The following is a 15,978-nucleotide window of genomic DNA, read 5'->3' as shown; positions in this document are numbered from 1 at the left end:
CTACTCTCACTGCAGATCACAATGTCATCAGCAAACATCATAGTCCAAGGGGACTCCTGCCGAACCTCATCCGTCAGTCTGTCCATGACAATTGCGAACAGGAAGGGACTCGGGGCTGATCCCTGTTGTAGTCCTACCCCCACTTTAAACCCGTTTGTCATTCCTACCGCACATCTCACTGCTATCCCACTGTTCTCATACATATCCTGCACCACCCTCACATACTTTTCTGCTACTCCTGACTTCCTCATACAATACCACAGCTATCATAAGCTTTCTCTAAGTCAACAAACACACAATGTAACTCCTTCTGTCCTTCCCTATACTTCTCCATTAACACTCTCAAAGCAAACATAGCATCTGTGGTGCACTTAGCTGGTATGAAACCATACTGTTGCTCACAGATCTCTACCTCTCCTCTAAGCCTAGCTTCCACTACTCTTTCCCAGATTTTCAGGCTGTGACTGATCAACTTTATTCCTCTGTAATTACTACAGCTTTGAATGTTGCCCTTATTCTTGAAAATCTGCACCATTATGCATGGTCCCCACTAGGCCTTTGTTGAAAAAATCGATTTTCCGATTCAGAATTGATTCGCATATGATGATCTGATTATCGATTCGTACGTCCAAAGATCGATTTTTTTGTGAACTTTTACCCCCGCCTCGTCACTGAATTCACCCAGGCGTGCTCGGTCTAACTAACTGTAAAACAACATGGCGACGGACAGTGACGGTAACGACGATAGTCAAATCGGCAATCTAAAAACAGAAGGACAGTTTATCCAGTGTCAGTGACTATTTACATTTAGTCCATGTCACTGACAGTTTACCCAGTGTTTTTACAGTTTAAAAAAGTTAAAAATGCTCTTGTAACGTTGGGCGCAAGGCGATGGACGAGACAGAATCCTTTGCACTTTCCAAATCATTACGTTTATTACATTTACCGAAGCGCAGACAGCGCACATAAAACACGTTTACATAGAACATGTGTGACTCAAACAACGACGAGCACAGGACGCTGCGCGAACGCACATTAAATGGACAAACCACACAAACCCCACGTGATGACGAGACGAGCGACAGGTGAGGATTATCACAAGACGCACCCGCACCCGCGGAGATACGCAGACGAGTAGACGCAGACAACGTTAACACACGCCCAACAGGGAGGGGTCGGGGACCGTAACGTGACAGTTCTGTTAATATATTCTCACTTTAAAGAAAAATACACGTTTACATTTTATACTTTCAGTTTATTAAGTGTGAGCACTTTTAAAATAAAAATGCATTTGGTAGCAACAGCTTTTGGGTGACTTCTTAATTATTTCAATCATAATAATAATGCACTGGTTAGTGTCCCAGTAGGAGTCCACTGTTGCAGATATAGACACCTCAAAGATGTCCTCTGTTTATTGTCCTGGATTACCTTTCTTGAAGGTAGATTTATGATTACCCTTTTCACCAGTCTTCCAGCCATCAGTAACTACCAACTACCAGTAACTATTTGCTGATTAATATTGATATAATACTAGTTTTAACATGTTGCTTCTGTACATAGTCAGGAAACAGCTCAAATAAATACATTTTTAATAACACTAAACCCCGAATTGGATCGAATCGGATCGAATCGATTAAATCGGATTAAATCGAAATAAATCGATTCTTAATCTTCAGAATCGGAATCGGATCGATTCTTGGAATTTGAATCGATACCCAGCCCTAGTCTCCACTCTTTAGGCATCTTCTGACCTTCCAAGATTCTGTTAAATAACCCAGTCAAAAACTCCACTGCTGTCTCTCCCAAACATGTCCATGCCTCCACTGGAATATCATCCGGTCCAACTACCTTACCACACTTCATTCTCTGAATTGCAGCCCTTTCTTCCTCCTTACTCACCTGGGGCACTTCCTGATTCACAACCTCTACCTCTTCTAACCTTCTTTCTCTTTCATTCTCTTGATTCAACAGTTCCTCAAAATACTCCTTCCACCTCCTTCCACCAAGACACTCTCCTCATCAGACAACACATTACCACCTTTATCCTTTATCATCCTAACCTGCTGCACATCCTGCCCATCACGGTTTCTCTGTCTGGCCAATCTGTACAGATCCTATCCTATCCTGGGTAAATTGGCAGTCAACAAATTCTCCCTGAGTGTGTGTCTGTGTCTCTATGTTCAATAAAAAGTAGTGTCTGAGTGTGTGTGTGTGTGTGTGTGTGTGCTTGTATGCCCAGTGGTGGATGGTGCTCTGCCACTAGGGTCTGTCCTCTCTCCCCTTCCTGCACCCCATTCAGTCCCCCAGGGGACTGTGGCTTCTGGTGGAGAGTACGCTGTGCGCAATTGGCTGCCGCTTCTCGCCGGTGTGTGTGTGATTGGTTGTCTGTGACTTGTACCTGTGTTAAATTGTAAAGCGCCTTGGGAATTTGGAAAGGCGCTATATAAATCGAACATTCATTCATTCATTCATTCAGATCCTTTCCCTTTCTTAGTGTCCAACTTCTCATAGAGATTGCTATATGCCTTCTCTTTAGCTTCTGCCACTGCTCTCTTTGCCTTACGACACATCTCCTTGTACCTCTGTCTACTTTCTTCATCTCACTGAAAATCCCAATTCTTTTTAGCCAACCGCTTTCCTCTCAAACTTTCCTGAACTTCCTCATTCCACCACCACGACGCCTTGTCTATCTTCCTCTGTCCTGAGGTCACACCAAGTACCTTCCTAGCCACATCCCTCACTGCATTTGAAGTCTCATCCCAGGTATCCAGAACACCACCACCGTTACCCAGTACCTGCCTCACCTCATCCCTGAATTTTACACCACAGTCCTCATCCTTTAACTTCCACCACCTGATCTTAGGTTCTGCTCTCACTCTCTTCCTCTTCTTCACCTCCAAAACCATCCTACATATCACCATCTACATCCTACATATCACCATCTACATCCTACATATCACCATCTACATCCTACATATCACCATCTACATCCTACACATCACCATCTACATCCTACATATCACCATCCTATTCTGTTTAGCTACACTCTCCCCTGGTAACACCACTCTTATACCTTACCCTGTGCTCTTCCTTTTTCGTAAATTAAGTGTTAACTAAAGCCATCTTTATCCTTTTAGCAAAATCTACCACCATTTGTCCTTCTGTATTCCTTTCATTTAACACCATATCTACCCAACACCTCCTCATCACCACTGTTCCCTCCACCAACATGCCCATTAAATCTGCTCCAATAACCACTCTCTCTTCTTTAGGAACCTTCAAAACAACTTCATCTAACTCTCTCCAGAATTCCTCTTTCTCCTCCAAGTCACAACCTACCTGAGGAGCGTAAGCACTGATGACATTCATCATCACCCCATCTATCTCTAACTTTACACAGATCACCCTGTAACTTACTCTCTTTAAAAGCAACCAGTCTGCTGAATGCTGTGGCTGGAATGCAGTATTTTTTGTGATACGGTCATTTTCATGACAGGGAATGACTTTGCTATTAATTGCAATTCATCTAATCACTCTTCACAATCTAGAGTTAATACAAATTGCCACCATAAAAACCTGAGGCCTCAAAACTTTTGGCCATGACTGTAGAGTGCTGGGTGGACTCTTCCACACATTTCAACTATGATCTGTGTTTGTCTCTCCCTGATTTCATGACATTTTACAGTATTTACAGAGTTTTCATAGATTCCATTTTAAGTAGTCAAAATATCAACTGCTGTCAATGTGGATGACAGATTTAGTTTCCCTTGCGATGTCAAGACTGGAGTAAAATGGAGGAGACTGTGGAGGCCTGTCCTGTTTTACCTTAAAAACTCTGACTGGGAGTTACTTCAAGTGGGAATAGTTCTGGGGACGTTTGTAAATTCCTGTGTGTTAAAACCATTTAGGCTCTTCGAAAAGGTTGTGTTTAGGATAAAAATAGGGAATGACAAATTGTCACAAAGAGGACAGCTAGAAAACAACTAATGTGTCAACACGGCAGCTAACTGTGTAAACACACGATTTGAACTCGTGAAGCACACAAGCCAATAACACGTTTTAAAAGGTAAAACAACACTTCAAGGGACATGACATGACAGTAAGAATGGAGCATGATATTTAACAGCAGTAGGTTCGCTCTGTTTCTGACTTTCACTTAAGCATCTGCAACAGTTGGTCTTTCATGTGTTAGGTTCCCTTCCCCCCTTCTGTCTGATAGATAATGCTGACATGCTGATCATTGGAGCCAGAGAAAACCCACTGTCTGGAAGGTTTAACGAGACAGATGTCTAATAGAAAGAGGATACCGGCAGCCTCCAACCACCGTTGTGTTCCAACAGCACACCCTGGTGGGTGCATGCAAGAGTGTCACTGGAGTGTATGGGCACGCAAAGAACATCCACTTTAGTAACCAATGAAGACAATCCCTTTTAGTATATGAGGCATCACTGGCAAAAAAGGCTATTTGGATCCTTTCTCATAAAAAAAAAAACTGCTGCCGTATTTTCAAAAATACACATGAGTGTATCTTCCATTGCTCAGCAGGTGGATTAAGCTAGCTCCTGCTCTGCTCCTGGTCTGTTCTCTTCCAGATGAATTACGCTTCCACATGCATACAGTAAAGGGAAGGCATTATTCTGGTATCTAACTGATTGTGTTATTGTCAGTCAAGCATAATCGAGCTGCTGTAACCACTGCATTGCTGTTTTTCAGCTCTCCCCTCACGCCACAAAACTGCAGCCAGGTGTTTCAGAACAGCTTTAGTCTCCTGTTTTGCTTCAAATATCACTATTGCCTGATGACATTACCCTAACATCCAGCAAATGTTTCTGTAACCTGACACTGTCCAAACTTGCATGAAATCTAGCAAATTAAACTGTTCTACATTCTTGTTTGTCTGTTAATGTATTCTGGGGCTGTACAAACTGTTACTGAATTGCTTACCACTTTCACTAATGTTTTCACTCAGTGTACTGTGTTATATCATGCAGAAATATCATGCAGAAATCTTCTTCTTGGTTGCTGTGAAGAATGAACAGAAGCATGGTTGTATTCTGGTGAAGCGGTTTTGGGGTAGCAACAGCATTTTCTGAATTTTGCATGTGACTTGTGTTTATAGATGGGATAACTCTTTGTCAGTAAACTCTGGGGGAATTTTTTAAAACAAGAAAACACCTAAAACCTGTTGTCAAGTGTCAGGTACATTTCACTGGACATCTTAAGTCCACAATAAAAGTTGATAGTGGGTAATTGTAATTGTCAGGCAGGGCATTGGGGGTTACTGAGACATCAGCACCCCAGGCTCCCCTGACCTCTGGAGGCTGGGTCAAGGACAGGAGGCCACGGCGCTGGAAAGGAAGATTCTCCACAGGCTGGTGTACGCAGGGAAACACGGAAAACCAGTGATTGGTCCTCAGTGATTAACAAGAAGTCAAGTAAATGCAGTGCAACATAACAGTGCAACATACATTATTGTCAAAGGGAAGAAAACATTTGCTGTTTTTTTTTAGCTATATGGTTTGTTATGCATTACTTTATCAGTGAGCACTGACAAATGTTTTAATATTGTTACAGTTTTTTATGACTGCTAACATGCGTTTGTCCAATCTGTAGTCACATTTTCAAAACTCTAAACACAGTGAACACAACATCAGTCTTCAGTGGCTATGCAATTAGTACAATTCATGTTGTTTTTGCACAAAATCCAGTCATTTTACATGTTTCTATAATGCTTACATTTTCTATACACACAATATCCAATAACAAAATTCTGGATCATTTTTGTCTTATTTACAAATGCTTGCACACAGCATGTCAAAAATGAAAACCTAAGGTTCAAAACCTTAAATATTGTATAAAATGCAAAGTTCTCCAAAAACAAAGGCAGCTGAAAAGCTATTACTGTAATACATATTTTTTTGTACATATAGATCAATTACACAATTAAATAAAATGAAGTACAGTAATGTACCTGGTCAAGAGAGGAGCAAATATAACTATTTGTTCTGCAATCTCAAGTGCTGGTTTGGTCCTTCACAAATGCCAGATTGGTCCCTATAACAGTGACCTCCTTCTTTCGTTTTTGAATGAACTCTACCAACAACTGGTCAACAGGTGGGAGGAAACACTAGGACATTTGTGATGGGACAATGTAGCGTTCTGTCATTCTCATGTCATCACAAACTGGTTTATAATCAACCCAACTGGCAGTAATCAACCCAAGAGGAAAATGCTAAACCAGGGTGAGATGCACCTCTGACCTATGGTTGAAACCATTGGTTGATCTAAACCTTCACCAATTCCCTTTCTTACTTTAACTGAATGTTCACCTGCAAACAATTTAATCAAATTATGATAAATGACCAAAATATAACAAATAAATAAACTAAATAACTAAATGTAAAATGATGACTTAGAGATTATGACGACATGTTCAGCACTTTTGCATACAATGACCCAGGCGGTGACCTAAAGACTAAATGTTTTGGAGGGTAAGACAACTCAACAAACATTCCGTACAACACATTTTGATAAACATGATATAAGAAATTGATAATGTAAAAAACAACAGACAATTGTCCATGTTCATTTGCAAAATGTACAAAAGCATTTGCAAAATGTGAAACACAATGAGAAATGCAATTATGATGTGCACAAGTGACAAGGAGATGTGGAGATTGAATTAACAGTTTTGAGAATTTCAATTCTGATCTCAGAAATGATCCAAATCGACTGAGAAAAACTGTAAAATGAAAAAAATATTTATACAACTACATAAAATCATAAGTTGTGCCAACATTGCCCTGGTCTGTCCTTTGGTTGAATGTAAAAACAATTTTATGCATATTTGTAACCCCAAATCTGAGTTTCATCTGGCAGACTTGTTTTGTCCCTTGTCTCAAGAATCACTGATTTGTAATTCACTAAAGCTGGAAGGTACTGGAAAATATTGAAAATAGACATTGAAAGTGCTTGAATTTGACCAGGGAAAAGATGTATGAACCATGTGTATGAACCAACAACCAGGTTATTGTAGCAGTCTGGCTGATTTGGTGTTTTGGTTTAAAGGGAACCCCGGCTGGTAACACTTGTAAGCCTTAATATGCTGTAATTAATCTAAATTATTAAGACATGTTGTAAAAAAATCACAAAAGCAGCAGATTTATTTACAAATCAACGCTTTTATTCGAAATATTTGACATATGGGCGCAGTCATGTTTTCTGACGCGCAATGCCTGCTGGGTAGATGACGTCAAACGGGTTGCAGCGCGCTAAACTTGACTGGACGAATACAGTAGTGATGGGAATTTCGGCTCTTTTTAGGGAGCCGGTTCTTTTGGCTCAGCTCCTCATAAAGAGTCGGCTCTTTCGGCTCCCAAATGGCTCCTTATTAGGGGGGGGTGGCGAACGTACTTTGTTGACGGGGGGGTTGGGCTACTATTTCCAGTGCAGTAATCAGATTAAAGTTACTTACCCAAGTAACTGTGCGTTACTATTTTTATTTTCCCTAGTAAATATATATATTTTGCTTTCTTCTTGTCTCAATTCTACTTTTGCGTCTGACCGTAGCGCTCGACTCCGCACGTTGCGCGTGACCCTGTGAGAGCGCAAGCACGTTTTACAAGACATTCTTTGCAGTGTCCTCCCGTAACGATATGTGGTAGTATAAAGAAACACCTCTCAAAACAGTGGAAGGAACATTTACCTGACGAACTTTAATGTTGCTTTGTGTTGCAAGTGCTGGAATTTTGACTAACGTAGCCTACTTTAAAATGCTTGAAATTGTAATGGTATTTCGTTTCACAACAAATAGCTGTCTGACTTGAACAGTTCGCTTGTATTACGTTTACAAATAAATGTACTAATAATACCGCGCAGCTACACAAACGTAATGTCAGGAGATACTGTAGCGACTACTACTGCTCACGGCGAGTTCACTAACGGACACTTGGCCACTCAAGGAGTCTGGCCCTTTAAGTGACACTGGGGGGGCGGAGCCTGCGTGCGCCAGGGTTGCGTTATCAATAAAGTTTTCCTCCTCTGGATTTTTGGATTAAGCAGTTTCTGCCTCGGTTACCGAACCTGCTTCAATACATTGTTACTGTTAAAAATGCACTTCCAATAAAGTGAGTATTGGAAAATTTTATTTTGCTGCTGAATGTAGAGGGGAACCGGCTCAGTCTTAGAGGGGAACCCGCTCTCGTCGTTCAATTAAAAGAGCCGGCTCTTTGAACCGGTTCGTCCGCGACCGACATATCACTAGAATACAGCTACCAAAAGACCCGCGGCTCTGCTCACATCAGTCCCGATGCGTTTGAGTCATTCAGTAGAGCTCGACTGGTGAGAGAGTTGACGGGTGCTGTTGGTTTTAAACGTAGACTAAAACACAATGCAGTGCCCACAGTTTTCCTACACAGAAAGTCCAAAAGCCCCAGAATGTGGAGTGAGAGCCGCACGAAGAAACGTGAACATAAACATGCGCTGGATTCTCTACTGGCGTCCCGGCAACAACGTTTACCGCTAACGTTTAAACCTTTCAAAATTTAATATAGTTTAATATAATTAGCGGTCATTGATAAATCTGACGATCTGCTAGATACGAATCAATTACAGATAGTCGAGGAGTCCGTAGGTGTAGTGTTCTCCATCCAAGACGGATAACGCAACTCGGACATGACGTTTTCATCAGATGCAGCGGCCAAAAAGATTAGGGTTAATTAAATGTGAATCACAACATATTAGCCTGTCACTCAGTCTTACTATTGGAATTTAGTCACTACTAGACATGTATAAAAGAAAGCCCTTTGACCTTATATGCGACGTCAGCATAGAAAAACCGGTAAGACAAAAGTTACGGCCAGTCACTGCAACCATTTGACGTCACTACCTGCTGCGCCCGTCAGCAGTTATAAAAATGGCGACCTACGTGCAGCGGGAATTTACCGAAAATCTAATAAATCTGCTACTTTTTGTGATTTTTTACAACGTGTCTTAATAATTTAGAGTAATCACACGATATTAAGGCTTACATATGTTATCAGCCGGGGTTCCCTTTAAAAAATTGGAAACTGTGATATCACGAGCAACTTTGGAATGTTTGGTTTAGAATGTTTGGTTGGGAAGGTGGAATGTTTGGATTTCAGTTTTGATGCTGAAAAGCTCAGAACCGGTCATATGAGAATTTGCTCTGTGATTTACAAGCTTTACAAATCTTACAAACAAGTTTTGATTTACAATCCCAGATCTTTCTATTTTTTCTGAATCTTTCTATCTTTCTATTCTTTCTACTTTTAATTTTGAGAATGAGTTTTTACCCCCAGAGAACTCACCTGCCAAGGCCTGGAGAAGAACAGAACTACTTCACAGACACACCAGGGTTTACCACTCATGGTGAGAAAAATACATTTTCATATACTGTACATAATATTATATTTCTATATAAGACAGTAGATTTAGTTCTTATGAGTATGGATTTCCTTATTCATAATAAAAATTGAATATATGTAGTAGGTTTCTAAGGTTTAGAAAAATAACCTATGTCTATTTTTTCTACTAATGACTGTCAAGCTATTTATTTCCTGTGTACAGCACAATATAATTAATGGATCATGGGTTATTTCTTTGACTCAGCACAATTTTCATAAATCCCACAGCCATGGAAAAAGCAAATAAAAATAAACATTTTTAAAAAGAAACACGTTTCTAGGAAACATGACATCACAAATTCTAGAGCATTCTCCCCACATTCTAATGACATCACTTGGCACCATGGCCCTTCTTATAATCACTTGTTCATTGGGAAACACTTACAAGGCATATGAGCCTCACTGTGCGTTGTGCTAGGTTTTACTTTACCTGCTGTGGGATTTTCAGGTGTGCCCTACAACTCCCAAGGTGGACCGGCACCCTTCCCTCACAGAAGTACGGCGGGACCATCAAATGTCGGCCATATTAACATGCCTGAAGGACCGTCTGTATGGGTCATCCACCAGCCCACAGGTCCACTCCACACTGGTACTGTGTAACACTGAAGATTATATGCGTATTCAACAAACCAAATAACCGTCCATGATAAAGTAAAAAAAAAAAACATTTATTACATTTGTTTGTAAGGTCTGGCAGAGGTGCAGAACCATCAGAGGTGCAGACCCATGCATACACATGGCACTGTAGCCCTTCTTATAGACCTGAAGATCTTAACAGTACACACTCATACTTTCTCTGTGCCCTTGGTTGGTGTTTTGCATTTAGACCCTGACATGGAGAGGCAGAGACACCTTCCTCAACCCCATGTTCAAGGGGAGGTTCTGAGGCAGATGCAGCCAGTCTACCTCCAGCCTGCAGGTGGGTTCTTCATTGATAACTGTCTTCTTTCATATAAACATTGATAAGATATTGTTACTTCTGTACAAATGGGCTAGAACTGACTTACATTACTGATATGCTGGAACGATACACACACCTCGGCTCAGTGGAGTCTGACTTATTAACGGACCCTAAATAAGGACTACATATGGTGACGTGGCCTTCGGCCATTATTATTATTTTTAAAAATATTTATATATTTTTTTAATTGTGATTTTTTTCACCGCAATCGAAATTTGTCCTCTACTTCTTACCCATCTTTGCAGTTAGAACACACACACACACACACACACACACACACACACACACACACACACACACACACACACTAGTGATTACTAGGGGGCTGTGGCACACACATGCCCAGAGCGTTGGGCATCCCTAGCCCGGCACCTGTGGAGCAGTTTGGGTTAGGTGCCTTGCTCAAAGGTACCTCAATCATGGCCTCAGGTCTGGGAATCGAACCCATGACCCTCCGGTCACAAGACCAGTTCCCTAACACCAGCCCATGACTGCTCCTACATTACATTGCAGTCAGGAGGAATAAGCTTCCTGAAGTCATGAGATGTGCACAGACTATAGCCACTTTCAGAAACTGAAAACATGTGCTCCCGTGCCTTACAGATTAATTCGGCTGTTTTAGCTCTCAGGTGAAGTTTTGCATAGCTATTCTGTAGCTTTGATTTGATGCACTTTATATCTTTTATGTCAAATTTGTTTTTTAAATGTCTTCATTTTATTTTTATTTTAATCATATATTTTCCTTGTTTCTAACATTTCGTTATTTAATTTTTGTTCGATTTAAATCAATTGTATTTAACTTGAATTATTTTTGTTAGCTTTTATCTGTAACTTTTGGCAAAAACAATCCTTAGGTGATATGTACTGGGACATAATAAACTTTACAAAACTTGTAACATGTAATAGTAAGTTTGACGCACCTGCCTGATCTTGCCTTGATTAGACCCCAGACTGGCACCTGAAGAAGGACCATCTGTATGGGTCATCCACCCTCCCACAGGTCCACTCCACACTGGTACTGTGTAACACTGAAGATTATATGCATATTCAACAAACCAAATAACCATCCATGATAAAGTAAAAAAAAAAAACATTTATTACATTTGTTTGTAAGGTCTGGCAGAGGTGCAGAACCATCAGAGGTGCAGACCCATGCATACACATGGCACTGTAGCCCTTCTTATAGACCTGATGATCTTAACAGTACACACTCATACTTTCTCTGTGCCCTTGGTTGGTGTTTTGCATTTAGACCCTGACATGGAGAGGCAGAGACACCTTCCTCAACCCCATGTTCAAGGGGAGGTTCTGAGGCAGATGCAGCCAGTCTACCTCCAGCCTGCAGGTGGGTTCTTCATTGATAACTGTCTTCTTTCATATAAACATTGATAAGATATTGTTACTTCTGTACAAATGGGCTAGAACTGACTTACATTACTGATATGCTGGAACGATACACACACCTCGGCTCAGTGGAGTCTGACTTATTAACGGACCCTAAATAAGGACTACATATGGTGACGTGGCCTTCGGCCATTATTATTATTTTTAAAAATATTTATATATTTTTTTAATTGTGATTTTTTTCACCGCAATCGAAATTTGTCCTCTACTTCTTACCCATCTTTGCAGTTAGAACACACACACACACACACACACACACACACACACACACACACACACACACACACACACACACACACACTAGTGATTACTAGGGGGCTGTGGCACACACATGCCCAGAGCGTTGGGCATCCCTAGCCCGGCACCTGGGGAGCAGTTTGGGTTAGGTGCCTTGCTCAAAGGTACCTCAATCATGGCCTCAGGTCTGGGAATCGAACCCATGACCCTCCGGTCACAAGACCAGTTCCCTAACACCAGCCCATGACTGCTCCTACATTACATTGCAGTCAGGAGGAATAAGCTTCCTGAAGTCATGAGATGTGCACAGACTATAGCCACTTTCAGAAACTGAAAACATGTGCTCCCGTGCCTTACAGATTAATTCGGCTGTTTTAGCTCTCAGGTGAAGTTTTGCATAGCTATTCTGTAGCTTTGATTTGATGCACTTTATATCTTTTATGTCAAATTTGTTTTTTAAATGTCTTCATTTTATTTTTATTTTAATCATATATTTTCCTTGTTTCTAACATTTCGTTATTTAATTTTTGTTCTATTTAAATCAATTGTATTTAACTTGAATTATTTTTGTTAGCTTTTATCTGTAACTTTTGGCAAAAACAATCCTTAGGTGATATGTACTGGGACATAATAAACTTTACAAAACTTGTAACATGTAATAGTTTACAAGTAAGTTTGACGCACCTGCCTGATCTTGCCTTGATTAGACCCCAGACTGGCACCTGAAGAAGGACCATCTGTATGGGTCATCCACCCTCCCACAGGTCCACTCCACACTGGTACTGTGTAACACTGAAGATTACATGCATATTCAACAAACCAAATAACCATCCATGATAAAATAAAAAACAAAAACATTTATTACATTTGTTTGTAAGGTCTGGCAGAGGTGCAGAACCACCAGCTTCCTGCACATGACCTGACCAGGAAAACATCAGTAGGTAAGAAATGCTTTCAGGTTTTTCACAATCTTTGTAGCTGGGAACATTGTAATCAAAATATTATCATCCAATGGTGTACAATTTAAAAATGGAAAAGAAAATATGACATCACATATTCCTCAACATTGTAATGAATTCACATGGCACTGTAGCCCTTCTTATAGACCCGATGATCTTAACAGTACACACTCATACTTTCTCTGTGCCCTGCGTTGGTGTTTTGCATTTAGACCCTGACATGGAGAGGCAGAGACACCTTCCTCAACCCCATGTTCAAGGGGAGGTTCTGAGGCAGATGCAGCCAGTCTACCTCCAGCCTGCAGGTGGGTTCTTCATTGATAACTGTCTTCTTTCATATAAACATTGATAAGATATTGTTAATTCTGTACAAATGGGCTAGAACTGACTTACTGAAATTCTCAAAAATCAAAACATTGTCATTCATTGTGTACAGTAATGAAAGCAACCAGTCTTTGGAATCATGCCATGTGTGTCCATAACAGGTGCAAAACCCTGGCTCTCAGCTCCCCCCGTGCCTGTCTTTACTGGGGATGGTGGTTATGTCACTGAGTGTCCTCAGATGCCTGGCAGCCTAGAAGATCCTCATGCAGACCAGGAGCTGTACCTGCAGCAGCTCTACTTGCAGGACCCGTACTTGAAAGAGTACTACAGACTGCAGCTCTACTGGCAGCAGCTCTGCCAGCAGCATCCTCAGTGTCTGCCTCTCTACAGGGACTGGCATGAACACAGCCACACCTCCTACCTGTCCTACATGGAGTCATATCGTGCGGCCTTCCACCAAATCCGCATGGAGAAAGCTGTCAGGCAAAAGAGGACAACTCAACCACCTATGAGGAGGAAGAGAAAGAGGGAGACCTTTCCCAGCAAGAGACCTCACGTAAACCTTCTCAGTGAGGAGCGGGACATATTTGATGCCATCATTACAAAGGAAGGAGAAGTGATCTTCTCCGAGCACATCCTAGACCTGCTGGAGGGGATTCCGAACATTCTGGATGTAGCTGCAGAGATGGGCTTCTCTATCTGAGTGTCAGGGCTGGCTCGGATGCGACTCCCCGGACCACCACTAGGAGGAGTCCACAAGCCAGTTCCAGGCGGGGTCTCCGCAATCAGTAGTGCTGCTGATTTGTTTTGTTCTCTATGTCTCATGTCACTCAGCCCTTTTATGTAGTTTGGTTCCCGGTTGTGGTCGTTGGTGTTTTGTCACCAGTTTATCTCATGTTTGTTGTTCTGTCTCCTGCTCGAGTACTTACCTCCTGCGACGCTCCCTGGCCTTTCTTAAGTTTTTCCCCTGCTGTTTCTCTTCCTGTGTGTTTTTGCTTTAGTTTACGAAGGGTTTTTTGTTTGTTGTGGCGTTCGCCTGCCAGCCGGATACTTCCCCTGGCGTCTTTAGTTGATTTTCTCTTTAGCGCGTCCACTTAATTTCAGTGCTTACTGTTTCAGTCAGTCACTGCATTATAGAATGAGGATTCTTGCTACAATGTTCATTCATTTTTTAACAACCATCTCGGTTTCCCACAGAAAAGGCTAAGATAGCCTATGTCATGACTCTGCTCTCAGGGAAGGCGTTAAACTGGGCAACGCCAGTATGGGAACAACAATCAGAGACTGTCACTACCTGTGAACAGTTCTCCAAGGCTATGCGAAATGCCTTTTATCACCCCTCATCTGGAGGTGTAGTCGGTGCATGCCTACGGTGTAGTAGGCGAACTGATGGGGGTCCAGGTTGGGAGATAGACAGACTCTGAGGTGTTTAGAGACCAGTCTTTCAAAGCACTTCATGACTACTGGTGTAAGTGCAACAGGCCTGTAAACAGGCCTCATTTATGCTCTCCACCACGGACTTTTTTCGGAACTGGTATGATGATGGAGGACTTGAGGCAAGGTGGAAATGTTGGCTTGTGACAGGGACATGTTGAATATGCAGGTGAAAACCCCCGCCAGTTGGTCGGCACACGCTTTTAGCACCTTTCCAGGTACGCCGTCGGGGCCAGCCGCCTTCCTGGGATTCACCGCCTTCAGTACTCGTCTCACTTCATGTTCCTGAAGAGTTAACATGCTAGTGCTAATTGAGAGTGGTGAATGTGTAGTTGTTGTTGCTGGTCTGACTGTATTGAAGCAGGTGTAACCTACTTTAGCAGTTTAAGAGTGAATTACAGTATAAGATAGTTTAACAGGTAATAAACCACGGCCAGAATCAGAAGATTACCAAATTCGTAGGGAGCCAATTGGTTGAGCAACAATAATGACCCAGACACAGAACTAAATGTAACATGAAAATACTGTAATTGAATATAACACAACAAAGCATATAAAATCTGTACAATATTATAAAGCAATTCTCAAGTAAACAAAATGTGTGTGCACGGAAAATCAAAAAGTATGAACTGTTCGTTGGGATCCTTCAAAAAATAAAAATTGTTGCAGTAGCAGGTGCACCTGATTCTATATGTTCATGAATGTGAGTGTGTGAAAAGAGGTACGGTAGATCTTGTTATCTGGGTCTCTCCTTCAAAGATCCTGGCTCGCCATCTACAGAAATCGGGATCACCTGATCCTCAAATGATCCTGTTCTCGAATGATCTTGTCCTCTCAAAAAAACCTGACCTATAGACAAGGTCATATATATATCACATTCAACTCTGTATTCAGTATCATAGATGCATCATTATATGTTTAAAATGTTAACATGCTACAGTTGCATCAAACATCAAGCAATCTTTAAATCTTATTATCAGTTGTCTCACTTTAGTTGTACAACACAGATACCAAAGTTCAGTTATGAGAGCTAAACATTAAAGAACTCATTTAAAGAACTTACTGTTTATGTGAACAGTGTTCAATTAACAATCAGAATATGTCATGTCATATATCTACCTATTCATATGTATACTATACATCAATTGAATGATACATATATGTAATCAAATAACAGATGATGTATCACTTATACATCCTGTAAGATATTCAGAGATATTGGAGAAATATACTC

General features: G+C 41.2%; 1 protein-coding gene across 4 annotated transcripts; it reads left to right on the top strand.

The window, feature by feature from the left end:
- Window positions 1–8,979: 8,979 nt before the first annotated feature.
- On the top strand, window positions 8,980–15,116 carry LOC143514169 (uncharacterized). 4 transcript variants are annotated; one of them, XM_077005042.1, is made up of 9 exons: window positions 8,980–9,390; window positions 9,874–9,999; window positions 10,252–10,344; window positions 11,330–11,401; window positions 11,639–11,731; window positions 12,735–12,806; window positions 12,906–12,968; window positions 13,199–13,291; window positions 13,472–15,116. In XM_077005042.1, exons 1-9 carry the CDS (start codon window positions 9,303–9,305, stop codon window positions 14,011–14,013), a joined length of 1,242 nt encoding a protein of 413 aa, XP_076861157.1. In that variant the 5' UTR covers window positions 8,980–9,302; the 3' UTR covers window positions 14,014–15,116. The 4 variants fall into 4 exon arrangements, with proteins under 4 accessions (XP_076861157.1, XP_076861156.1, XP_076861158.1 ...); XM_077005041.1 differs by having other exon boundaries at window positions 9,874–10,014; XM_077005043.1 differs by lacking the exon at window positions 12,906–12,968 and having other exon boundaries at window positions 9,874–10,014.
- Window positions 15,117–15,978: the final 862 nt, after the last annotated feature.

The sequence above is a fragment of the Brachyhypopomus gauderio genome, chromosome 5 (genome assembly GCF_052324685.1).
Source record: "Brachyhypopomus gauderio isolate BG-103 chromosome 5, BGAUD_0.2, whole genome shotgun sequence".
In the NCBI taxonomy this organism is placed as follows: Eukaryota; Metazoa; Chordata; class Actinopteri; order Gymnotiformes; family Hypopomidae; genus Brachyhypopomus; species Brachyhypopomus gauderio.
The sequence above is the reverse complement of the archived record's forward strand: the minus strand, read 5'-3'. Positions and strand labels throughout refer to the sequence as shown.

What these genes read in the sequence shown, in the direction of transcription:
- LOC143514169 (XM_077005041.1), top strand. Translation starts at nt 9,303, where the DNA reads ATGAGTTTTTACCCCCAGAGAACTCACCTGCCAAGGCCTGGAGAAGAA. An exon ending in ACCAGGGTTTACCACTCATG is followed by an intron (nt 9,391 to 9,873) that starts GTGAGAAAAATA and finishes TGGGATTTTCAG; the next exon opens with GTGTGCCCTACAACTCCCAA. An exon ending in CACAGGTCCACTCCACACTG is followed by an intron (nt 10,015 to 10,251) that starts GTACTGTGTAAC and finishes TTTTGCATTTAG; the next exon opens with ACCCTGACATGGAGAGGCAG.